Consider the following 26,477-nt stretch of genomic DNA (forward strand, 5'->3'; position numbering starts at 1 on the left):
AGAAAGACCCTTGTTTATATGACCTTTGACTGTTGTAAACACAGTAGTAAATCTACTCAAGACAAATGCTAACGTTGACACCTAGTGGTGACATTACAAAGGGCATGTTACTGTGCAGTTTCAGATTTACCTTTAGACAAAGTTTAATTGAAAACTGACTATCCTACCGGTTCTTGACTTCGGCGATGTCATTTACAAAATAGCCTCCAACACTCTACTCAACAAATTGGATGTAGTCTATCACAGCGCCATTCATTTTGTCACCAAATCCCCATATACTACCCACCACTGCGACCTGTAGGCTCTCGTTGGCTGGCCCCCGCTTTCGTCGCCAAACCCACTGACTCCAGGTCATCTATAAGTCTTTGCTAGGTAAAGCCCCGCCTTATCTCAGCTCACTGGCCACCATAGCAGCACCCACCTGTAACACGCGCTCCAGCAGGTATATTTCACTGGTCATCCCCAAAGCTAACTCTTCCTTTGGCCGCCTTTCCTTCCAGGACTCTGCTGACAATGACTGGAACAAATTGCAAAAATCACTGAAGCTGGAGTCTATTATCTCTCTCACTAACATTGATCATCAGCTGTCAGAGCAGCTTACCAATCATTGCACCTGTACTCAGCCCATCTGTGAATAGCCCACCCAACTACCTCATCCCCATATTGTTATTTATTTTTTTGCTCCTTTGCACCCCAGTATCTCTACTTGCACATTCATCTTCTGCACATCTATCACTCAGTGTTAATGCTAAATTTTTATTATTTTGCCACTATGGCCTATTTATTGCCTTACCTCCCTTATCCTACCTCATTTGCACACACTGTATATAGACTTTTTCTCCTGTATTATTGACTGTATGTTTGTTTATTCCATGTGTAACTCTGTGTTGTTGTATGTGTCGAACTGCTTTGCTTTATCTTGGCCAGGTCGCAGTTGTAAATGAGAACTTGTTCTCAACTAGCCTACCTGTTTAAATAAAGGTTCAATAAAATTAAAATAAAGCATTTTGCATCGGCACATTAAGTCGGATCAGTAGTGCTTTGAAAAAAGCATTGGAGAACTCTTGCCTGATAAAGAACCTTTAAAGTTAGGTGGGGGGTTAATTATCATATTCCCGAGCATGTTTTCTTGCAAGTTGATTTTTAGTATTATTTGTTTCAATATCTATGTTTTTGCATTTAATTAATCTCATGCCACTCAACTATAAATAACATGAATTTTTCAAAACTATTCCAATCTGTAAGTTGGACGTTGCTGAAATGTTTTTTTTCCCAGTTTAGATGCTTTAGTTAGTCTCATATCATTGTATTCCTGGTTGTCATTCTGAATTTTGGATGTCTTCACTGGCTGGATTCCAGTAGGAATTACACATCACTTTGCAAACCAGCATAATGTGACTTGCATGCCTGATGTGGCCTGTAAACACATGTGATGTGGCCTGTAAACACATGTGATGTGGCCTGTAAACTATGATTTTCAGGTCTGTGTGTTCGGGCAGGCGTTCCCAAACCTTTTCACTTGGGGCCCCATTCCAGCATTACGGAACACTGTTCATGACACAAACTGATCACAACCATTTTGTTGGTGGACAGAATGATGCATGTTTAAAGCTTATTTCCTGCAATTCTACACATTTTGTAATGGGGTGGAAAGAAAATGTTGCAGTTTTAAAGCCAATTTTCTTGCAATTCTATACATCTTGCCATGTCTAATTTGTATTCATGTGATATTTAAGTGACAAAATAAATTACAACAAAATCTATGGGCTAAAAAAAACGAAATAAAAAACGTTAGCTGACATGGGCTAGTTGATCTGGGCATTTCTGACAAGTTATACATAGCTTGTACATAAGGTATGCAATGACTAACATGACAATGACACTGATGATTCACTACCCAATTTCGAAATTGCACCTTGTGCATTCTACTATTACAACTTTTAAGAGTATGTTTAAAGCCGGACTTAGTTCCTTAAAAATATATATATATTTTAGTTTTATGGGGAAATAAAGAAAATATTGTATTATAGAATTCATGTCAGTTGGTTATTGTTTCAACATCCTGTTTGTTATCTTTGTTGTATATATCTTGCACTGTCGCCACTGTCTCCTCAGCTCATTCCCCTCCTTGGCTGTTAATATGTTTTGAGATATTCATTGTGGGGATTTGCACCGGCTTCCCTTGTCTGCCTCCTTTCTGCGACAGCCTACCTCACAATATGAGAGGTCAATTCACCCGTGGGCCATTGGGCTGTAGGCCTAACTAGCTTGACAGATTTCTATCTATTAGTAAATGTATAAAATCTATAAAACTGGTAGGGCCTAATGCTTGGTAAATGTATAGTATGTCAGCATAAGACAAAAGCTATCAAACTGGAAAAGGTTATACACTTTTCTTTTTAAATTAAGTCATTAGATCCCTGAGGCCATTTTTATATCTTCTTAACTTGAGAGTTAACACTTTTTGTTTGCCTTTGTTGATCCTGAAATCCATATTGTGCTTACATTCGGAATAATTGTATCAATGTCTTTTGATGACATCTAGTGGTCAAACTGAAGAAGTGGTGTCATATCAAATGATTGTCCATTTAATTGACCCTTTAACGGTGTGTCCAGACTTAAGCCTACTGACAACCACATAAGGCTATTTAACTTGGATGAATGATAGCCTGGGTGGAAGTCTGTTTGTGCTTTAGTTGTTGTGATGACGCAGGGCTTGGCTAAAGCAGAAATAGACTGTTACCCGCGCTTTTGATAAGATGGAGAGGAAGGATGGAGGCACGTTGAGCATGATAATAGGAACCAAAGCAGATGTGGATTCTGGGGTATATAACTGTCGGGGAAGCAGCATTGATAGTAATGGTGAATTCGACACCTTGATAAATTATGTCTGGTCGAAGGGAAACCAGCTAAGCCGGCCTCCAAACCAGGGGCGGAGCCAGAGGGGTGTCCGGGGTGCCACCCCAAAATGTAATTCGCTGAATGACTTCTCATTTCACCTCTTGTTGAAAGAAGCATTTATTTGGACCTTTTCAAATCGAGGACGAGGAAGAGAGAGTATTAATGTTGGTTGCGAGATACAGAAGAATAAGAATAAGAAGAGAGAATATTTCCACAGCTCCACGAGCTCTTTTCACGATTGGCGAAAGCATCATATTTGAAGTAAGTTTTAAGGTTAAGCATCGGGTTTAGGTTTCCTGAACAACTTTTACGAAAGTTGAGTCGCTGTGTAAGTTCATGTTAGACCTTTGGCTCCATTAACAGACAGTTAATCACATAAGAGAGAACAGTTCCCAATTTAGCCTAACATTACGTTTACACCTGTGCTAGTAATACACGCATATACAGTGCAGTGTCATAAGTTACAGTATACGAATGTTTAGCTAATGTGGGGTAACTAGTAGGCTACCGCTGTCACTGTTCAGAAAGTTAACCTTCAGCAATTGGAAATCCATTTACTCAGTTAGATTTTCGTACTTGAACTCAAAACGAACAATTGTTACTATCAATCTGTTGACGTTACTCAAAAGATTACCACAATTTTCAGATAGCCTGTTTGCTATCGTAAAGGTGTAAGAAAGTGTAGCTAGCTAAGTTACTTACTGCAGAGTAGGGCTAGCCATGATCTAACTAGTAATTTAGGCTGGTAGTTGTTTTTAAGGAACAGTTATGATAATGAGGATTTGTAATTAAGATTGAGATTGGACTAAAATGTGGGCAATTGGATGTTTAGATGTAACCACAGACGGTCTTATTTTTGCATAGGGTCAATTAAACATGAAAAGAAAGGGAGAGATATCAGCCTTGAAAAACATGTTAGCCTTGAAAAACATGGTCTGGACGACAGAAATATTAATGTGGTGCAAGGCTATGACGGTGCAGCCGTCATGAGCGGAAAGCATTCTGGTGCGTCTGCACGGATTAAAAACAGTGCAACATATGCATTTCATGTGCACTGCAATGATCATTGTTTGAATTTGGTTCTTGTCGATGCTGTAAAATCAGTGCCTTTTTTGCTCTCCTGCAGAAGCTTTAGAACTTTGTATCTGGCTCGTACGTTCATCTCAAGTGGCTTGCAGTTCAGAAAGAGCTGTATCCACAGCAGCAGCCCAGGGAACTACAGAGACTTACGGATGTAAGGTGGGCATGTAGATACATGGCATGCCATAATCTGAGGGACAGGCTTCCAGCAGTTCCGAGAGTGCTACAGGATATCACACTTGAAAAATAGGGGTGATACATCAGTGTAGGCAAGGGGCCTTCTTTCTCAGATAGATTTACATTTCATAGGGCTCTTGGTTACCTTTTGTAAAGTGCCTGGTGATGCCAACCCGGAAGGGCTGTAGATCTAGTAGGTGCCCTTACAGACACATTACAGGACTACAGAAGTGAGGGTTACTATGGAGAACTATGGAAAGAGGTTGAAGAGATTGCAGAGCACTGCAAAATAAGTGTACGAACAGTGTGTGAAAGACAGCCCAAAACAAGCTTAAGATTTCACGACTCATTGATGATGAGCCCTGTAGGACATGAAAATAGTGACCAACGTGATGGTGAGAGCTTCCAAAGAGCTCTCTTTTATCAGCTGCTCGACAGTCTCACAGCTGAGCTGCAGAGGCGGTTTTTTCATAGAAGAATTGGAAGATAATGCAAAGGGTCCAGTCTCTCACCCCAAAGAGTACAACATTCTTGAATGAGGAGCCTCTGTTTGCCTTTGCTCAGACCTTTGAGTCACATTTAGAGGACCTCAAACACGAGGTTCATCAAACCAAGCGGCTTCTTGATAGGAGAGAGACAAGTGGAAGGGACAGACCGTCTACTCTCCTTGACTTGGTTGTGTTTCTAGAACCTTAGAAAGAGGTCTTCCATGTGCTATTTCCACTTTGTAAGATTTCTGTTGTTACACCAGTGCTTCTTGCGAGAGTGTTGCAGTGCTTCAGAGCAGTGCTTCAGCTATAAAACTGATTTAAAACCCAGGTTAGGACAACAATGGTTGATGACAGGTTAAGTCACCTCAGAATTCTCAGTGTTGAGTCAAGGAGGGCACACACCCTCAACATGGATGAGTTTGTGAAACATTTTGCCAGTTCTCACCAGAACCGCAGAATTATGCTGTTTTAAATCTACCTAGGATAATTTGACACTTTGGCAGTCCCTCTGGTCATGATTAAAATCTGCACTGTGTACTAGCTAGTACACTGACATTCTAAAATGATAAATCCAAAGGGTATCATCTCACACAGATTTAATTTGGTCTTGGCCAATTCCCCCCAAAAATCTTTGCTATTAGTTAACATAATATATATTAGAATAAATATGATACTGTAAGTTTGTAATATTGATGGACACCAAAATTATTTTTATTTTTCAAGTCCATTTCTACTTGATACCTGGTATGTCAAATTGCAGTGTGTTTTTTTTGTAAATGTACTTTTTGTAAATAAACTGTGCAATTTATGTAACACACAAATGCTATCTTATCTCCTTGGTGCTTGAGCTTAATTTTCTGAAAATATTTTAGATGTTCAACACTTATAGACCCAGATTATATATTCATGAAAACAGAGGGACCCAAGTCTCTCCAGTATGTGAGTACTGTGTGTGTGTGTGTGTGCGTGTGTGTGAGAGAGAGAGAGAGAGAGAGAGACAAAGAAATTTAGCTGCAGTTCCGAGGTAGAGACACTGACTATTCATAGTATGTTAAAGAATTCTAGTGAAGTAACCCTTTTGCCACATTGAAGAACTCCGGGTTCAGTGAGTTATCACTTCTCCCTCTAATCAGCAATCATAGTATTCACTCATGCTCCTTAGATGCCAGGTTAGGGTTACACACTCATTTTCTGTCATGGTCTATGTAGTAGCCTTGGCCACCCCCGGGCCACCCCATGTATAAAACTCTAGTTCTGCCACTGCTCCTAACAATAGCTGAAGTCAAGAAGTGCAACTACAATGATCAACTCCCTTTGAGCAGTGTGTTCAACATCATAATCATCACTTTGCGTAATAGTGCATCCTACAAAAACCACATGCTATTTAATAACGGCACAAATCATAGAAAAATGCATGGGGAAATGCTTTCATACCATCATTGGATGTGTCGTAACAGACATTACCTGGTCAAAGCGACGTGAGATCAAGTACTAGTCTATGCGAATAAACATTTGGAATTTTGCGGCCTCATTTTCTGGTGTTGATTCAAATGTGTATTCCTTGGATGTGCAATTTACTGCAGAAGCTAGGCCATACGCCATCAGCGTGCAATGATACATCTAGTATGTTTGACTGTGAGGGATATCCCAGAGCATGAAAATCCTTTGATGACATTACGATGAGCTGTGTTGCTGTGACAGATTCCGACACGCTGTACTCAGGATGACTAGGACGTGTTCCCACACAGGCCAAGCCGGTGTCATAAGATGTTGCTGTCTCACTGCTACTGTATCCAAATACTGTATGTTGATTTTTATCTGAATACATAAGTTCACACATAATCGTGTGTGTTTACCACTGGATTAAACGCATGATCAATTTCACAGTTTGTCACGGTGCAGTGGCTTTCTTTGTGCATGTTGGATGGAGCCTGGTATCAATTAACCCATACTCATGATTAGTATTGATTACATTAAATCATGTTAATCATGTGTCATTTTAAAGGCACTTATTAGTGTCAACCCCTCCACTGACTTTCATTATGGTGTAACCTATGCACTCAGAATTTTCGAACAGTCTTTAACTAATTTAGAACACTATTGAACTAGAGCAGGGGTGTCAAAGTCAAATGGACGGAGGGCCAAATAAAAAAATCAGCTACAAGACGAGGGCCGGACTGTTCGAATGTTCATTGAAAAATTTTTAAATGACGCATATAGTCTAGTGAACCTAATTGAACCTACTGAAAACCTAACAAATATATTACAATATGATCAGATAAATAAAGCAATATTTTCTTATGGCTCTGTCAGTAATCTTTAATTTTCAACAGACACAAAAGACAAATTTCCTTTATATAAATATCCCCATAACATGAACATTAAATGAAAGAAACCGGTATTCAAGGCACCATCAGTAGACTATATTTTCTATTTTAGCAAAAGTGGGCTAAATTTACTTCAAAGAAAAAACAATAATAGCAATTTTCTATCATCCACTCAACTGAAATATTTTTAAAATATAATTGGATTGAAATACAAAAAAATAAAGTGCAAAAATCTATTAATCAAAAACAACACTTTGTTTAAGGAGAAGTAACATGCAGTGAAAACAAATATTAAATTTTAACTTTTAAACTTGAACTGAGTAAAAACTCTAAATATGTGATTGCACAGTAATGTTCACTTGTTTGAGTTTGAGGGTGATACTTGGTGGTGTCCCATCTTTTCCACAAGTTCATCAATGTTCGGGGTAAGGCTCTGAGCTGAAGAAATCCTCAGAATTGAGTGGAGGTGTTCAGCAGTAAGTCGACTTCTGTGTGATGTTTTGTTCAGGTTCATCAAAGAAAACAGTTGTTCACACAGGTATGTGCTGCCAAACATAGACAACGTTTGAGCAGCCTGGATGCGCAGCTGGGGCATTGTGCCGGGGAGGAAACGGGCGAACTCCGCAGCACCCACTGCCGCATATTTTGCCCTCAGTGCATCATTGCATTGGAGGTCAATCAACTCCATTTGGAGGTTTGGTGGTGAGCTTTCCACGTCAACAGCAAATGGGTTACCGAGCAGTTCCAACCTGCTTTTTTGTGCTTCAAAGTCAGCAAATCGGCGTCGAAAGTCAGCGGCAAGCATACCTATTTTATCAGCCAACTGTGTGCTCGGGAACGCACTGGTAGAGAGCTTCTCTTTCATGGTCTGGCAGCTGGGAAAGTGGCTCAAATTTTCTTTCCGCATCTGCGTCTCCCACAGAGTCAGTTTGGTTTTAAATGCCTTCACTGTACTGTACATATCAGAGATGACACGATCCCGACCCTGCAGCTGCAAGTTTATTGCATTCAGATGACTCGTAATGTCACACAGAAAAGCCATTTCACACAGAAACATTTCGTCTCGGAGTTGTGTTGTGTCTTTCCCTTTGCTGTCCAAGAACAGACAAATCTCCTCACGAAGCTCGAAACATCTTTGAAGCACCTTTCCCTGGCTTAGCCATCGCACCTCTGTGTGATAAGGCAAATCACCATGCTCCGTTTCTAACTCCGTCAGAAATGCCTTGAACTGGCGGTGATTCAAACCTTTGGCTCTGATAAAGTTAACTGTGCGCGTGATGATGCTCATTACATGCTCCATTTTCAAGGCTTTACCGCACAACGCTTCCTGGTGTATGATACAATGATAAGCTGTCAGCTCACCTGTCGCGTTTTCCTCTTGCATCTTTTCCCGTATCTTCGCCACCAGTCCGCTCCTGTGTCCACACATCGCAGGTGCTCCGTCGGTTGTCAAACCCACGAGTTTTTCCCAAGGCAGCTCCATCTCATTTACACATCTTGACACCTCTTCATACAAATCATGCCCCGTAGTTGTGCCATGCATAGGACGTAAAGCCAAAAACTCCTCTGTCACGCTTAGGTTGGAGTCCACTCCGCGGATGAAAATTGACAACTGGGCAATGTCAGAAATGTCGGTGCTCTCATCCACAGCCAAGGAATATGCAATAAAATCTTTTCCCTTTTTCACAAGCTGCTCTTTTAGATTGATGGACAACTGGTCTACTCTCTCGGCAATGGTGTTTCTGCTCAGACTCACATTTAAAAAGAGTTGCCTTTTTTCTGGGCAAACTTCGTCACAAACTTTAATCATGCAGTTTTTGATGAAATCCCCCTCCGTAAATGGCCGGGCTGATTTAGCGATCTCTTCTGCCAAAATAAAACTGGCCTTGACAGCAGCCTGGCCTTGTGATTTGGCTTTTTTGAACAGAGCCTGTCGAGATTTGAGGCCTCGTTTTAATTCCTCTGCCTTTTGTAGCCTTTGTTCCATGTCCATATTCTTGTTTTTGTCCGCGTGTTTCGTTTCATAATGTCGTCTCAGATTATACTCTTTCAGTACCGCCACACTTTCTCCACACAGAAGACACACAGGTTTTCCAGCTACCTTCGTGAACATATACTCCGACTCCCACCTTGTTTGAAACCCCCGGTTCTCAGTATCCACCTTCCGTTTTGCCATTTTTGATGGGTATCTGAAAGTTAATTTTACTGTGATGCTGACGACTGCTGTGCCAATAAATATTGAAATGAAGCAGCCTACTGCTCGGTGCGTCACCTTTGCATTGTGGGAAATGTAGTATTGGTGCGTGTAAAAGATCTGCGGGCTGCCGGCTTGCTGCGGGCCGGTTCTAATAATAAATCAAGATCATCCCAGGGGCCGTAAAAAACCTTCTTGCGGGCCGGATGTGGCCCGCGGGCCTTGACTCTGACATATGTGAACTAGAGGATCCGCCTCTTGATGTGCTGAGTGTGTCTCTTTAAATCTTGTGGGTGGGTGTAACTCTTTCTTTTTTTCCTTCTGTCTCGCCCGTTCTCTCTCCCTATATATATATATATATTTCTGTCTGTGGTAGCTGTTGCGTTTTGTGAAATAATCATCATTGCTAAAGCTTATAGTAAAGAACGCATGGCTGCCAATCGGGTACTCGTTTACGGAGGAAGAGGCGCACTAGGTAGCAAAATTGTTCAGCACTTCAAATCTAAAGGATGGGTGAGTAGCGTACTATAGTTGTTTTTTTTATAAAGAATACAAATACTAAATAGTGTGCGCTGTTGCTTGCCACAGTGTCTATTTGCAATAACCACATGTTAAGTAGATGCTATGGTAAGTATTGTCTCTATTCATCCATATGAAAGTGTCATCATTTAACGTTGAACGATGCCAGCCCAGAACTTTCAGAAAACATATCATCACTTGCATTTTGAATAAATAGCCTACTTTGCAGGATAGTTCGATGCCATCATCCTATTTTCAATTGCTTCTTTCTTTTCCAACAATAGTGGGTAGCCAGCATCGATATCGTTGCCAATGAGGAGGCAAACGCGAACGTGCTGGTGAAGTTATCCGAGTCATTTACCGAGCAAGCGGGGCAGGTAGGAGGAACGCGCTTTCACCTGCTCCCTCTGTGATGTTGACAGTTTTGGCTTAGTGAATGATCCGGTATCAAGGGAAACGATCATTGACTTTCCATTTGCCAAACGCTGGATACATACCGTAATTTCTATGCCACGATCGGAAACTGTACTCCATGGTTATGCTATTGCATAGGTCTATAGGGGTCTATTATATTCATTGCCGTATTGAATGTGTATTTTTAAAATGCTAGGTTAAATTGATTTCTTCGTTGTGGCAGCTGGATGTCAACGAATTGTAAACACGGGAAGTGGTGACATTCCAAATGATAAAATATATATTCAAATCAAATGTTATATTAGCAAAACAGAGTCTTGCCCTTTCAAATAAGACGGTTTTCTTCTTTGCTGCAGGTGACAGCAGATGTGGCACAGTTGCTAGGGGACCAGAAAGTAGATGCCATCTTGTGTGTGGCAGGTGGATGGGCAGGAGGAAATTGCAGCTCAAAAGGTCAGAGTTCAACAGCATTTCCCTGAGATATCATCAGTTAATTTTGAACACACACTGATATGAATAGTTTAAAACCAATTTCCCCTTAGGCTGAATTCTCAACGGGGATGTTTGTTCGTGCCATTGTATAGTGTTCTATTTAGTCACATGGTCCTTCATTATTACCATGTTGCTCCTCAAACAAAATGTTCTCTTGTGTATGTATGTTTTAGACTTGTACAAAAACACAGACATGATGTGGAAGCAGAGTGTGTGGACCTCTACCATCTCTAGCCACCTGGCTGCTGTTCACCTGAAACAAGGGGGGCTGCTGACTCTGGCTGGGGCTAAAGCATCACTGAGTGGCACTAGTGGTAAGATGCCACATACCTCTACTGGTATTCTATTCTTCTGGTGTTCTAAAATATTCTACTGGCATTGTAATTTAAATGCATTATATTTTCTCTTGTAATGTTGTCATGCTGGGCCTGTTAGATTGTGCCTCTGTTCTGACCACCGTTTCATTCAGACTTTGATGTCCGAGGGACTTTGGCATACATCTACTGTCGTCACGATTTAAGCAGCCAAAACAAATAGCAGCTTGTGTCATCAAGCACTTTGTGAAACCTGTAACCCGTGGGTACAAATAAGCCTATGACGTAGGAACTAAAATATTAGTAGCATGTTTAATATGATCTACATAGTGATATTTCACGACGTCGAACAATTATGAGGAGAGAGATTCTTCCTACTATGTTTTTTCACACAATGCTGTCTGATATTTTAGACCCTGTGTGCATGTGAAGGTACCTATAGGACCAAGCACCCATGCCATTCCCTGTGTGGTGTGTTACCCATATGATGACCCTGACAACAATACAACTCATGACATTAGGGCACCTAAAATCCCTGATTGGCAGTCGCTACCGAGCTCCCGCTCTCATTGGCTGTCAGATTGGGGAGGAGAATGAGTCAGCAGAATTTGGGCCTCTTCACATGTGGACATGGTTAGAGTGTGCTGTGCTGTTCTCTTATTGCAATGTAGCATCTAGTGCTAATCTAGACAAAGGCCAGGAAATTGCAGAGTTTTCCCTGAGGGGGGATGGTTTATTTTGACAGTGGTATGTCTAATATTATTTGGGGATGTTCCTATCGTTTAACTCATCTGTATGCCAGTATTTATTTGTATTAAAAAAGGTTCTACAGTATTTCCCCTCAGGTAATGCTCAGAGCTGCCTTTAGGTGAAGTGTGTGAGTTTTAGAAATACGTCTTTTAAAACTACTTTTCATTTTATAATGTAGGTAAAGCATTTCCCCCGTGCCTTATCAAACATTGATTGCCTTAGGCCTATTCAAAATACAAATGCTCTGTACTATTGACAAAAAAAAACAAGACAGTGGAAGACAGAAGTAGTGCTTAAAGATTGCATGTGTTTAGGGGTTATCTGTGCTTATATTTAAACTTTTATTTTAGCTTTAATACTTTACCAGCTACTTATGAGTCTGATTTACTGTGTTCTCAATGTTGATATACTGCCTTTGGGCAGTTTGGGTTCCAGTGGTGTCTTAGTCTTACAAAGGCAGACGAAAAGTAAGCTACATTGTAAACATTCCATTGTGGACTAAAAGATTATGGGTTGATTTGGGGTTAAAGACTGAGGTTAGTTAACCATGTGAGCACCCTATGACCCTTATCCTTCACCCTAGATTTAAAAGAGAGGTTGAACTGTCAAATAACATTGATTTAACTTTGGGTGATTCAGCACACAAGTCTGTTAATCCTCTTTGGGGTAATAGATTCTAAGCACACTTCCTATGAACCATCCTAACGCAATTTGGAGCACATCTATGCAATCAAATACGACAGTCTCCCCCAACGAAAGACTATGTGTTCCATTTCATTTCAAATATGTTCCAGTTCATTTTAGTAGTACAGAACAACCATTTTAAGGAAGAGCTAACTCTCCACCCCTTTCTCCCATTGGTCCATTCTTCAAATGTAGCTGTGGCATGCCTCCACTGTTTTATATGAGGGTGGGGAGAGCATATTACATTCTTCAAAGAAGTGTTTCTAAGTGGAAAATGCTGCGTATTGTTTCCAGATGCTACAAACATTGAAGGGAAGTCAAAAGCATGCTTGTGGAACAAGCAGTCATCTCTCAATACAACTGTAATGGGCAAAGTCTGGGATCCAAAAGCACCTGGAATATTTGTCCATAGTATATGAACAGGAAATGTGTTGTGAATGTATGTTACATCATAGTTTCCTCAGCTGGTGAGCTCAAAATATACTATGTTTGTAATATCACATATAGTACCAAACGTTTGGACACATCTACTCATTCCATGGTTTTTCTTTGTTTTGACATTTGTTTTTACGTTGTAGAATAATAGTGAAGACATCAACTATGAAATAACACACATGGAATCATGTACTAACCTAAAAAGTGTATATATATATATATATATATATTTGAGATTTTTCAAGTTAGCCGCCTTCATGACAGCTTTGCACACTTGGTATTCTCTCAACCAGCTTCACCAGGAATGTTTTTCCAACAGTCTTGAAGGAGTTCCCACATCCTGAGCACTTGTTGGCTGCTTTTCCTTCACTCTGCGGGCTAATTCATCCCAAACCATCTCAATTGGGTTGAGGTCGGGTGGTTGTGGAGGCCAGGTCATCTAATGCAGCATTCCATCACTCTCCTTCTTGGTCAAATAGCCCTTACACGGCCTGGAGGGGTGTTGGGTCATTGTCCTGTTGAAAAACAAATGATAGTTCCATGAAGCGCAAACCAGATGTGCTGGCGTATCACTGCAGAATGCTGTGGTAGACATGCTGGTTAAGTGTGCCTTGAATTTTAAATAAATCACTGGCCGTGTCACCAGCAAAGCACCCCCACACCATCACACTTCCTCCTCCATGCTTCACGGTGGGAACCACACATGCAGAGATCATCCGTTCACTTATACTGAACCTCACAAAGACTCTGCGGTTAGAACCAAAAAGGACAGATTTCCACCGGTCTAATGTCCATTGCTCGTGTTTCTTGGTCCAAGTAAGTCTCTTCTTCTTTTTTTGTGTCCTTTCGGAGTGGTTTCTTTGCATTTGACCACGAAGGCCTGATTCACGCAGTCTCCTCTGAACAGTTGATGTTGCGATGTGTCTGTTACTTGAACTCTGTGAAGCATTTATTTGGGCTGCAAATTATGAGGCTGATAACTCTAATGAACTTATCCTCTGCAGCAGAGGTAACTCTGGGGTTTTCTTTCCTGTGGTGGGATTGACTTACATTCATGTCTTAAAGTAATGATACTCTGTCATTTCTCTTTGCTTATTTGAGCTGTTCTTGTCATAATATGGACTTGGTCTTTTACCAAATAGGGCTATCTTCTGTATACAACCCCTACCTTGTCACAACACAACTGATTGGCTCAAACGCATTAAGAAGGAAAGAAATTCCACAAATGAACTTTTAACAAGGCACACCTGTTAATTGAAATGCATTCCAGGTGACTACCTCATGAAGCTAGTTGAGAGAATACCAAGAGTGTGCAAAGCTGTCAAGAAAGCAAAGGGTGGCACTTTGAAGAATCTCAAATACAAAATTATTTTGATTTGTTTAAACCTTTTTTGGTTGCTACATGATTCCATATGTGTTATTTCATAGTTCTGATGTCTTCCCTATTCTACAATGTAGAAAATAGTACAAATAAAGAAAAACCCTGTGATGAGTAGGTTTGTCCAAACGTTTGACTGGTACTGTGTATTACTTTGTAACACTTATTGTGTATATTTCATGTCCCTTGTTATAATGGTGAGATTTATTGGTGTTTTTTTTTCTGCTTATCTGATTTGGCTGTTTGTATAAATGACAACTCACCTATCCAACCATCTCTCCTATATCACCCTCCCTCTCTTCATCCCTCTCTCTCTCTCTCTCCTCAGGCATGGTGGGCTATGGCATGGCCAAGGCAGCAGTCCACCAGCTCTGTCAGAGTCTAGCCGGAGAAGACAGTGGGATGCCCCCTGGAGGTGTGGCTGTAGCCATACTACCGTGAGTCATCTGATCGCCTGCCAAGTTTATTTACTAATTAGGAATAGGAAAACCCTGCCCTCATTAGAAGGTCGTTGGGAGTTTAATTTATTTGCAGAAACAGAGGTCAAAGGGTAAATAATGAAAATAAGGAAATTGTTTATTTCATCACAGTTGTAGGTGTAGTTGGCCTCAATGTCTGGGAGGATCGAAAAGGGTTGCCTGTCCTAAAGGAAGAAGACTCGCTCAGTCGCTCTTGTATTCACCTCATCTGTTTACACAGTTTCATTGATTAACTGATGCATGTAAAGCACTTTTTTTGCAATGTCACGATGAGAAGCCTGTATCTGAGTTTTATTGTCAATATTCTCAGGGCTCTGTTATGGTACATTCCAATTACATGAGGTTGGGCTGAGGCCACCTGCCAGGCTACTAATAGCTGTCACATATGGTTAGCATTACCCCCATGACTTGCAGTTCTTCTGCACTACCAATACGTATAGGATGAGGGTTGCTTTGCTCACTGCAACTGTGCAGATTGAATAGACCGTAGACTGCAACTGTGCACACACACAAGAAAGACTGTAGACTGCAACTGTGCACATTCAAACATGCAACTAATACAATAGATATCTAAAATCATATTTCAACGTGTGTAAATGTTTATGTAGCAATTCTCTTGCTCATCTCAAAATATAACAGTGAAATCAGAGGTTGTTGGATGCTTGCTGGCAGTAAATAAATCAACAGAGATATCATCTCTACGCTTTAGCTCTGCTAATGCGTTTTAATATGTAGACAAGGGGCTTACATGGGGCTGTTACATTCAGTCCAGGGCCAGATCCTCAGGCCTCGGGTCAGTTCCCACCACTGCCAGATCACTGTCATGTGACTTAATTACACAGGGTAACCTTGGATACGCCGATGAACAGGAAGTTCATGCCTGATGCAGACTTTGGTTCCTGGACACCGCTGGAGTACATTTCAGAGTGAGTGTGATGTGGCGGATGATGGGTTGTTTACGTTACTGTTTGTTTTATCTGAAATTTAGTTGATCTCAAACTTAGAATTGAAATGTACAGTATATTTATGCTTTAAGGCCATCATTCGATGTATTCCAGGGTTAAGAACATGCATCTCTTGATCAGTATATGACTATAATTCTAGACAATCTTTTTATTTTTAAGGGAATTGGTGTATACCAATATTTCGCCAGAAGATGGCAATGCTGGAAAATAGCCTACTCAATTATATTGTTAAAATCAACACCTTGCCAAAAGATATGTAGAGCCAAATGTCTGGTTTGAATAATACTGTTATGTGATAAAAAAAATAATATGAATTTGATGGACATATCAATTAACTAATTATCTCCAATCTTAAATTACTTGGATACTTTTGGCTTCGACTACTTACATATCCTCTTTTCAGGATTTGCCCAAATGTGTTGTATATGCAATGTTAACGATATACTGTAATTAACATACACCAACATCAATGAGCTATACTTTTTTTTGTGGGTCTATTCTAAGCTAGCGTATGGAGCCTCTAAAGTTTGTGTCCCTCTATTCATGTAACCTTAGACACAGACCGCTGAGTCTCCAGTCTCTCCTCTGTATCATGGTAGAGATTAGATGGGATTTTTTATAATCCCAGAATAGTTGGATGTCATTAACCCTGCAGATTAACAGTAGAAACAGATGAGGGTCAGGAAGTATAAATAGAAGCAATGGGAGAGGGCAATTCAATTAACCCTTTGATACAGTCTCTGCTGCTTCTCAAATGTCCGCTTGATGGACTGGAGTATGAATGTTGACTGACGTGTGAATAGGCCAGTGTTGTAGTACTCGAGTCCAGGACTCAGGCTTGACTCGGACTCAAGTTACAATTTTTTTTTCTGACTCAACCAGTGATGACTCGGACTGTACTCCCTGTTCTCTCATGACTGCATGGCCAGGCACGACTTGGACTCAGACTTGACTATTGGTGACATTGTTGTCAGAAACAGCTGGTGCTCACTGATTATTATCTACGCATAGTCACTTTACCCTTACCGACATGGGCATATTACCTCAATTACCTCGACTAACCTGTATCCCTGCACATTGACTCGGTACCGGTACCCCCTGTATACAGTACCTTCGGAAAGTATTCAGACCCCTTGACTTTTTCCACATTTTGTTACATTACAGCCTTATTCGAAATGGATTCAAAAATATATATTCTCAGTAATCTGCACACAATAGCCCATAGCTCTCCAGATAGGCATCGGAAGAAATGGCAGCAGTTTTACGGACGCCCAACCAATTGTGCTATTATGTGGGGGGTTTTCACTTTATTTGTAACTTATTTTGTACATAAGGTTTCTGCAACCGTATTTTACGTCAGAAAAGAGCTTCTGGAAATCAGGACAGTGATCACTCACCTCGGATTAGACAAAGAGTTTTTTCAACAACAAGCAAGATTCGCATGATATTCTCCAAACACCCGGCAGGGCCAACTTCCCAGTTATTCGCAAGAGGAAGCGACGCAGGTACAGAGGTCAAAGAGCCGGATGCCTCGTCAGGACCCGCAGAAAGCGAGTAGGAAAGCTGCCGTTATGTCAATATTACTCACCAACGTGCAATCATTGGACAATAAATTAGACGAGGTACGACGACAAATATCCTACCAACGGGACATCAAAAACTGTAATATCCTATGTTTCACGGAATCGTGGCTGAATGACGACATGGATATTCAGCTAGCGGGATATACGCTGCACCGGCAAGATAGAACAGCACACTCCGGTAAGACAAGGGGGGGGCGGTCTGTGCATATTTGTAAACAACAGCTGGTGCACGAAATCTAAGGAAGTCTCTAGATTTTGCTCGCCTGAAGTATATTGTGATAAATTGCAGGCCACACTACTTGCCTAAAGAGTTCTCAGCTATACTTTTCGTGGCTGTTTATTTACCACCACAAACAGATGCTGGCACTAAGACCGCACTCAGTCAGCTGTATAAGGAAATAAGCAAACAGGAAACCACTCACCCAGAGGCAGCGCTCCTAGTGGCTAGAGACTTTAATGCAGGGAAACTTAAATCAGTTCTACCAAATCTCTATCAACATGTTAAATGTGCAACTAGAGGGAAAAAATTCTAGATCACCTGTACTCCACACACAGAGACGCGTACAAAGCTCTCCCTCGCCCTCCATTTCGTAAATCCAACCACAACTCTATCCTCCTGATTCCTGCTTACAAGCAAAAATTAAAGCAGGATGCACCAGTGACTCGGTCTATAAAAAAGTGGTCAGATGAAGCAGATGAATAAACTACAGGACTGTTTTGCTATCACAAACTGGAACATGTTCCGGGATTCTTCTGATGACATTGAGGAATACACCACATCAGTCACTGGCTTTATCAATAAGTGAATCGAAGATGTTGTCCCCACAGTGACTGTGTGTACATACCCCAACCAGAAGCCATGGTTTACAGCCAACATGCGCACTGAGCTAAAGGGCAGAGCTGCCGCTTTCAAGGTGCAGGACTCTAATCCGGAAGCATACAAGAAATCCCACTATGCCCTGCGAAGAACAATCAAACAGGAAAAGCGTCATTACAGGCCAAAGATTGAATCATACTACACCAGCTCTGACGCTCGTCTGTGTCAGGGCTTGCAAACTATTACAGACTACAAAGTGAAGCACAGCCGCGAGCTGCCCAGTGACACGAGCCTACCAGACGAGCTAAATAACTTCTATGCTTGCTTCGAGGCAAACAACACTGAAGCATGCATGAGAGCACCAGCTGTTCCGGACGACTGTGTGATCACGCTCTCCGTAGCCTTGAGTAAGACCTTCAAACAGGTCAACATCCCCAAGCCTGCGGGGCCAGACGGATTACCAAGACATGTGCTCCGGGCAGGTGTCTTCACTGACATTTTCAACATGTCCCTGATTGAGTCTGTAATACCAACATGTTTCAAGCAGACCACCATAGTCCCTGTGCCCAAGAACACAAAGGCAACCTGCCTAAATGACTACAGACCCGTAGCACTCACGTCTAGCCATGAAGTGCTTTGAAAGGTTGGTAATGGCTCACATAAACACCATTATCCCAGAAACCCTAGACCCACTCCAATTTGCATACCGCCCAAACAGATCCACAGATGATGCAATCTCAATTGCACTCTACACTGCCCTTTCCTACTTGGACAAAAGGAACACCCATGTGAGAATGCTATTCATTGACTACAGCTCAGCATTCAACACCATAGTACCCTCAAAGCTCATCACTAAGCTAAGGAACCTGGGACTAAACACCTCCCTCTACAACTGGATCCTGGACTTCCTGACGGGCCACCCCCAGGTGGTGAGGGTAGGTAGCAACACATCTGCCACGCTGATCCGCAACACTGGAGCTCCCCAGGGATGCGTGCTCACTCCCCTCCTGTACTCCCTGTTCACCCACGACTGCATGGCCTGGCACGACTCCAACACCACCATTATGTTTGCAGACGACACAACAGTGGTAGGCCTGATCACCGACAACGACGAGACAGCCTATAGGGAGGAGGTCAGAGACCTGGCCGGGTGGTGCCAGAATAACAACCTATCCCTCAACGTAACCAAGACTAAGGAGATGATTGTGGACTACAGGAAAAGGAGCACCAAGCATGCCCCCATTCTCATCAACGGGCTGTAGTGGAGCAGGTTGAGAGCTTCAAGTTCCTTGGTGTCCACATAAACAACCAACTAGAATGGTCTAAACACACCGAGACAGTCGTGAAGAGGGCACAGCAAAGCCTATTCCACCTCAGGAAACTAAAAAGATTTGGCATGGGTCTTGAGATCCTCAAAAGGCTCTACAGCTGCAACATCGAGAACATCCTGACCGGTTGCATCACTGCCAGGTACGGCAATTGCTCGGCCTCCGACCGCAAGGCACTTGAGGGTAGTGCGTACGGCTCAGTACATCACTGGGGTAAAGCTTCCTGCCATCCAGGACCTCTACACCAGGCGGTGTCAGAGGAAGGGCCTAAAAATTGTCAAAGACCCCGGCCACCCCAGTCAGACTGTTCTCTCTACTACTGAATGGCAAGCAGTACCGGAGTGCCAAGTCTAGGACAAAAAGGTTTCTCAACAGTTTTTACCCCCAAGCCATAAGACTCCTGAACAGGTAACCAAATGGTTACCCGGACTATTTGCATTGTGTGCCTTCCCCCAACGCCTCTTTTACGCTGCCGCTAATCTCTGTTTATCATTTATGTATAGTCACTTAAACTATACATTAATGTACATACTACCTCAATTGGCCCGACCAACCAGTGCCCCCGCACATTGGTTAACCGGGGCGATCTGCATTGTGTCCCACCACCCGCCAACCCCTCTTTTTAAGCTACTGCTATTCTCTGTTCATCATATATGCATAGTCACTTTAACCATACCTACATGTACATACTACCTCAATAAGCCTGACTAACCGTCTGTATATGTATATAGCCTTGCTACTGTTTTCAAATGTATTTTTATTGTTTTCTTCCTTTACTTACCTACACACACACACGAATACCTTTTTTTCACACTATTGATTAGAGCCTGTAAGTAAGAGTTCACTGTAAGGTCTACCTACACCTGTTGTATTCGGTGCACGTGACAAATAAACTTTGATTTGATAACAAAAAAGTGAAAACGTTTTTTTTTTTATGTTTGCAAATGTATAAAAAAATATATTAAAAAAAACACCTTATTTACATAAGTATTCATACCCTTTGCTATGACACTCGAAATTGAGCTCAGGTGCATCCTGTTTCCATTGATCATCCTTGAGATGTTTCGACAACTTGGAGTCCAGCTGTGGTCAATTCAATTGATTGGACATGATTTGAAAGGCACCCACCTGTCCTATATGATGTCCCACAGTTGACAAGGCATGTCAGAGCAAAAACCAAGCCATGAGGTCTTAGGAATTGTCCGTAGAGCTCTGAGATAGGATTGTGTCGAGGCACAGATCTGGGAAGGGTAGCAAAAAATGTCTGCAGCATTGAAGGTCCCCAAGCACACAGTGGCCTCCATTCTTAAATGGAAAAAGTTTAGAACCACCAAGACTCTTACTAGAGCTGGCCGCCCGGCAAAACTGAGCAATCGGTGGAGAAGGGCCTTTGTCAGGGAGGTGATTAAGAACCTGATGTTCACTCTGACAGAACTTTAGAGTTCCTCTGTGGAGATGGGAGAACCTTCCAGAAGGACAACCATCTCTGCAGCACTCCACCAATCAGGCCTTAATGGTAGAGTGGCAAGACGGAAGCCACTCCTCAGTAAAAGACACATGACGGCCCACTTGGAGTTTGCCAAAAGACACCTAAAGACTCTCAGACCATGATAAACAAAATCCTCTGGTCTGATGAAATCAAGATTGAACTCTTTGGCTTGAATGCCAAGCGTCACATCTGGTGGAAGCCTGGCACCATCCCTACGGTGAAGCATGGTGGTGGCACCATCATGCTGTGGGGATGTTGTTCAGCGGCAGGGACTTGGAGACTAGTCAGTATCAAGGCAAAGATGAACGGAGCAAAGTACAGAAAGATCCTTGATGGAAACCTGCTCCAGAGCACTCAGGACCTCAGACTGGGACAAAGGTTCACCTTCCAACAGGACAATGACACTAAGCACACAGACAAGGCGATGCAGGAGTGGCTTGGGGACAAGTCTCTGAATGTCCTTCAGTGGCCCAGCCAGAGCCCAGATATCTCTGGAGAGACCTGAAAATAGCTGTGCAGCAACTCTCCCCATCCAACCTGGCAGAGCATCAGGAGATTTGCAGAGCAGAATGAGAGCCACTCCCCAAATACAGGTGTTCCAAGCTTGTAGCGTCATACCCAGGAAGACTCAAGGCTGTAATCGCAGCCAAAGGTGCTTCAACAAAGTACTGAGTAAAGGGTCTGAATACTTATGTAAATGTCAGGTTTTTATTTTTAATAAATTAGCAACATTTTCTAAAAATCTGTTTTTGGTTTGTCATTATGGGGTATTGTGTGTTGATTGAGGTAGAAAAAACTATTTAAAACATTTTCGAATAAGGCTGTAACCTAACAAAATGTGGAAAAAGTCAAGGGGTCTGAATACTTTCCGAATGCACTGTATAGCCTTGTTATTGTTATTTTATTTTAAAAAATTCATACTTTAATTTATAAGTTTTAATTAAAAAAAAAATATATATATATATATATATATATATATACAGTGCCTTGCGAAAGTATTCGGCCCCCTTGAACTTTGCGACCTTTTGCTACATTTCAGGCTTCAAACATAAAGATATAAAACTGTATTTTTTTTGTGAAGAATCAACAACACGTGGGACACAATCATGAAGTGGAACGACATTTATTGGATATTTCAAACTTTTTTAACAAATCAAAAACTGAAAAATTGGGCGTGCAAAATTATTCAGCCCCTTTACTTTCAGTGCAGCAAACTCTCTCCAGAAGTTCAGTGAGGATCTCTGAATGATCCAATGTTGACCTAAATGACTAATGATGATAAATACCTGTGTGTAATCAAGTCTCCGTATAAATGCACCTGCACTGTGATAGTCTCAGAGGTCCGTTAAAAGCGCAGAGAGCATCATGAAGAACAAGGAACACACCAGGCAGGTCCGAGATACTGTTGTGAAGAAGTTTAAAGCCGGATTTGGATACAAAAATATTTACTACAAAGTATTAACTTAAGGGGGCTGAATAATTTTGCAAGCCCAATTTTTCAGTTTTTGATTTGTTAAAAAAGTTTGGAATATCCAATAAATGTCGTTCCACTTCATGATTGTGTCCCACTTGTTGTTGATTCTTCACAAAAAAATACAGTTTTATATCTTTATGTTTGAAGCCTGAAATGTGGCAAAAGGTCGCAAAGTTCAAGGGGGCCGAATACTTTCGCAAGGCACTGTATTTTTTTTTTTTTTAATTAAAGAGCTTGTAAGTAAGCATTTCACCTGTTGTATTCACGGCATGTGACAAATAAAATGTAATTTTCTTAAGTCTCTCTCCATTGCATAATTCAACATGCTAGCTACAACGGCACATGTTGAATAGCTACTGTAGCTCCTAGCCTTACCAATGTTCAATACAGTAGGTCTCACTTTTAGCACTAACAAGGAACTCGTGACTCGAGTATAAAGACTCTGACTAGGACTCTTCCTCGAACATAAGGGACTTAGGACTCAACTCGGACTCGAGGTTTAGTGACTTGACTACATCACTGGAATAGGCTAGCTCATGAACATTTGTTGTTGAAATAGGTAATTGGCTAACAGGATAACTCAAAACACACTAAGAGGCACAGAGAGATACTGTATCTACAGTTCCAGTCAAAAGTTTGGACACACCTACTCATTCAAGGGTTTTTCTTCATTGTTATATTTTCTACATTGTGGAATAATATTGAAGACATCAAAACTATGAAATGACACATGGAATCCTGTAGGAACCAAAAAAGTGTTAAACAAATCAATTCTTCAAATTAGCCACCCTTTGCCTTCATGACAGCTTTGCACACTCTTGGCATTCTCTCAACCAGCTTCACCTGGAATGCTTTTCCAACAGTCTTGAAGGAGTTCCCACATATGCTGAGCACTTGTCGGCTGCTTTTCCATCACTCTGCGGTCAAACTCATCCCAAACCATCTCAACCGGGTTAAGGTTGGGTGATTGTGGAGGCCAGCTCATCTGATGCAGCACTCCATTACTCTCCTTCTTGGTCAAATAGCCCTTACACAGCCTGTAGGTGTGTTGGGTCATTGTCCTGTTGAAAAACAAATGATAGTCCCACTAACCGCAAACCAGATGGAATGGTGTATTGCCTCAGAATGCTGTGATAGCCAACCGCCGTGTCTTTGTGAGACGTAGAGTAGGTGAATGGATGATCTCCGCATGTGTGATTCCCACCGTGAAGCATGGAGGAGGTGGTGTGGAGTGTGCTTTGAATTTTAAATAAATCACCAGCAAAGCACCATCACACCACCTCCTCCATGCTTTACGGTGGGAATCACACATGCGGAGATCATCCATTCACCTACTCTACGTCTCACAAAGACACGGCGGTTGGAGTGAAAAATCTCAAATGTGGACTCATCAGACCAAATTACAGATTTCCACAAGTCTAATGTCCATTGCTTGTGTTTCTTGGCCCAAGCAAGTCTCTTCTTTATTATTGGTGTCCTTTAGTAGTGTTTTCTTTGCAGCAAATTACCACAAAGGCCTGATTCACGCAGTCTCCTCTCAACAGTTGATGGTGAGATGTGTCTGTTACTTAAACTCGGTAAAGCATTTGTTTGAGCAGCAATTTCTGAGGCTGGTAACTCGAATGAACTTATCCTCTGCAGCAGAGGTAACTCTGGGTCTTCCTTTCCTGTGGAGTCCCCATGAGAGCCAGTTTCATCAAAGCACATTAATGTTTTTTTCGACTGCACTTGAAGAAACTTTTAAAGTTCATGAAATGTTCCACATTGACTGACCTTCATGTCTTAAAAGTAATGATGGACTGCCGTTTCTCTTTGCTTGTTTGAGCTATTCTTTCCATAATATGGACTTGGTCTTTTACCAAATCTTCTGTATACCAACCCTACCTTATCACAACACAACTAATTGGCTCAAACGCATTAAGAAGGATAGAAATTCGGCAAATTAACTTTTTAACAAGGCACACCTGTTAATTGAAATGCATTCCAGGCGACTACCTCATGATGCTGGTTAATAGAATGCCAAGAGTGTGCAAAGCTGTCATCAAGGCGAAGGGTGGCTACTTTGAGGAATCTCAAGTATAAAATACATATTGTTTTGTTTAACACTTTTTCTTTTATATAGTTAAACATTAGCCAACACTATCTCCATAGTCTCATCCTCTTAATTTTCTTATTTTCTCAGTCTTATTTTTCTGTCTTCCAGAACGTTCTTCAATTGGGCCACTGGTGCAGATCGTCCAGCATCGGGCAGTCTGATGCAGCTCACTACTGTGGGAGGCAAGACACAGACACTACCCACGCAATAGAGGAGAGGGAGGGAGAGATAGACAATGAGAGAGCGGGAGGGAGGGTTAAAATGAGTCAGGGAGAGCGGGAGGGAGGGCTAGTTGAGTGGGATGGTTGGGAGAGATGGTGATAGGGCAGGATGGGGGGGTTAAAATGAGTCACAGGGAGAAAGAGGGAGGGAGGGCTAGTTGAGCGGGATGGTTGGGAGAGATGGTGATAGGGCAGGTCGGGGGGGTTAAAATGAGTCACAGGGAGAAAGAGGGAATGAATGCTTGGTTGAAGATGTTCCCTCTAAGAACTATTATCAGTATCTCATAACAAATTGTTTGTATTTTTGTGTCTTTTGATGTGGTTTTATTCCTCGGTCTCAATTTGAATAAAACTCCATATGAATCATAATCTGATTTAATTATATGTGAGACACAATCAAGATACTACAACATCACCGTAACCTTGGTACTTTAAACAGTGGAAATCTAATGCACATCTGCTGAAAACAATCATAGAAAAGCAACACATTTTGGGGATTATGGATTTGTAGCAGTTTCACCACTGTCGAAATCCTGATTTAATGCCTGCCCACCCCTACCCCCAAATAATATATTTCATTGAATTTAACTGGTTATAATTAGACTTATTTGCCTTCCATTAAATACATACCATTTTGAATGGGGTTGGAGACCAGTTACAGTAAATTCTTCACCTGCCTTGTTTGACTTGTTCTAGTGCATGGTCATTTCCAGTGACATGCTATAGCCTTCACCACCAGGTGGTGCCCCTGGATAACAACTCACTTCACCAGTCAAATTAGCCGTTGTGTGCCTAAGGGAATATGAGTGCGTTTAGACAGGCAGCCCAATTCTGATCTTTTGCCCAATTATGGGCAAAAGAGCTGATCTGATTGGTCAAAATACCAAGTAATAGAAAAAGATCAGAAGTGGGCTGCCTGTGTAAATGTGTTGGTCACAAAAGTAACTATAAAGTAATGTTAACACATACAACATATGAGTGGATTTGGCCGAAAACAGAAGTCAATGAAGAAAAGGCAACATACAATAAATGGGCTCCACTGAAAGTCTGAGATTTATTGATTGATTTTATATGCCAGTTGAAAGAAATACATACACAGTATAAAAATGTGACTGGAATATCACAAAATCAGAGACTGATTTCCATTACGGTTCCTTAAAAAAAAAAAAGTTCATTATAGATTCAAGTTTCTTGGTTTCATTTCATATTATAACCCCAGGCTGCTGATAAAACGACTGATCAGTGAATATCCTTACTAAGAACAACTGAGTGCACAAAACATTAGGAACACCTCCCCAATATTGACTTGCAACCCCCTTTTGCCCCCAGAACAGCCTCAATTTGTGAGGGCATGAATTCTACAAGGTGTCGAAAGCGTTCCACAGGCATGCTAGCCAATGTTGACTCCAGTGCTTCCCACAGTTGTGTCAAGTTGGCTGGATGTCCTTTGGGTGGTGAACCATTATTGATACACACAGGAACCTGTTGAGCGTGAAAACCCCAGCAGCGTTGCAGTTCTTGACACACTCAAACCGTTGCGCCTTGCACCTACTACCACACCCCGTTCAAATGACTTTTGTCTTGCCCATTCACCCTCTGAATGGCCCACATACACATTCCATGTCTCAAGGCTTTAAAATCCTTCTTAAACCTGTCTCCTCCGCTTCATCTACACCGAAGTGGACTTAACAAGAGACATCAATAATGGATCTTATCTTTCACCTGGATTCACCTGGTCAGTCTATGAAAAGATCAGGTGTTTCTAATGTTTTGTACACTGTATGACAGAACACAACGGCTGGCCCCCATAGGCCTACCACACATTACACAGAGCAATAGCATCGGTAGCATTATGAGAAGATAGTCCGTG

At 41.7% G+C, this 26,477-nt stretch overlaps 1 protein-coding gene across 4 annotated transcripts; it reads left to right on the forward strand.

Annotated features, from left to right (window-relative positions):
* The first annotated feature begins 3,018 nt into the window (after window positions 1–3,018).
* Window positions 3,019–24,976, forward strand: LOC110505140 (dihydropteridine reductase). Of its 4 annotated transcripts, XM_021584137.2 has the most exons (7): window positions 9,487–9,683; window positions 9,974–10,066; window positions 10,460–10,556; window positions 10,769–10,909; window positions 14,485–14,593; window positions 15,478–15,561; window positions 24,495–24,976. In XM_021584137.2, the coding sequence occupies exons 1-7, from the start codon at window positions 9,600–9,602 to the stop codon at window positions 24,595–24,597; spliced, it is 711 nt and encodes a 236-aa protein (XP_021439812.1). In that variant the 5' UTR covers window positions 9,487–9,599; the 3' UTR covers window positions 24,598–24,976. The 4 variants fall into 4 exon arrangements, with proteins under 4 accessions (XP_021439813.1, XP_036826072.1, XP_021439814.1 ...); XM_021584138.2 differs by lacking the exons at window positions 9,487–9,683; window positions 9,974–10,066 and adding an exon at window positions 3,019–3,162; XM_036970177.1 differs by lacking the exon at window positions 9,974–10,066 and having other exon boundaries at window positions 9,480–9,683.
* The last annotated feature ends 1,501 nt before the right edge of the window (window positions 24,977–26,477 follow it).

The sequence above is a fragment of the Oncorhynchus mykiss genome, chromosome 31, assembly GCF_013265735.2.
Source record: "Oncorhynchus mykiss isolate Arlee chromosome 31, USDA_OmykA_1.1, whole genome shotgun sequence".
Classification (NCBI taxonomy): Eukaryota; Metazoa; Chordata; class Actinopteri; order Salmoniformes; family Salmonidae; genus Oncorhynchus; species Oncorhynchus mykiss.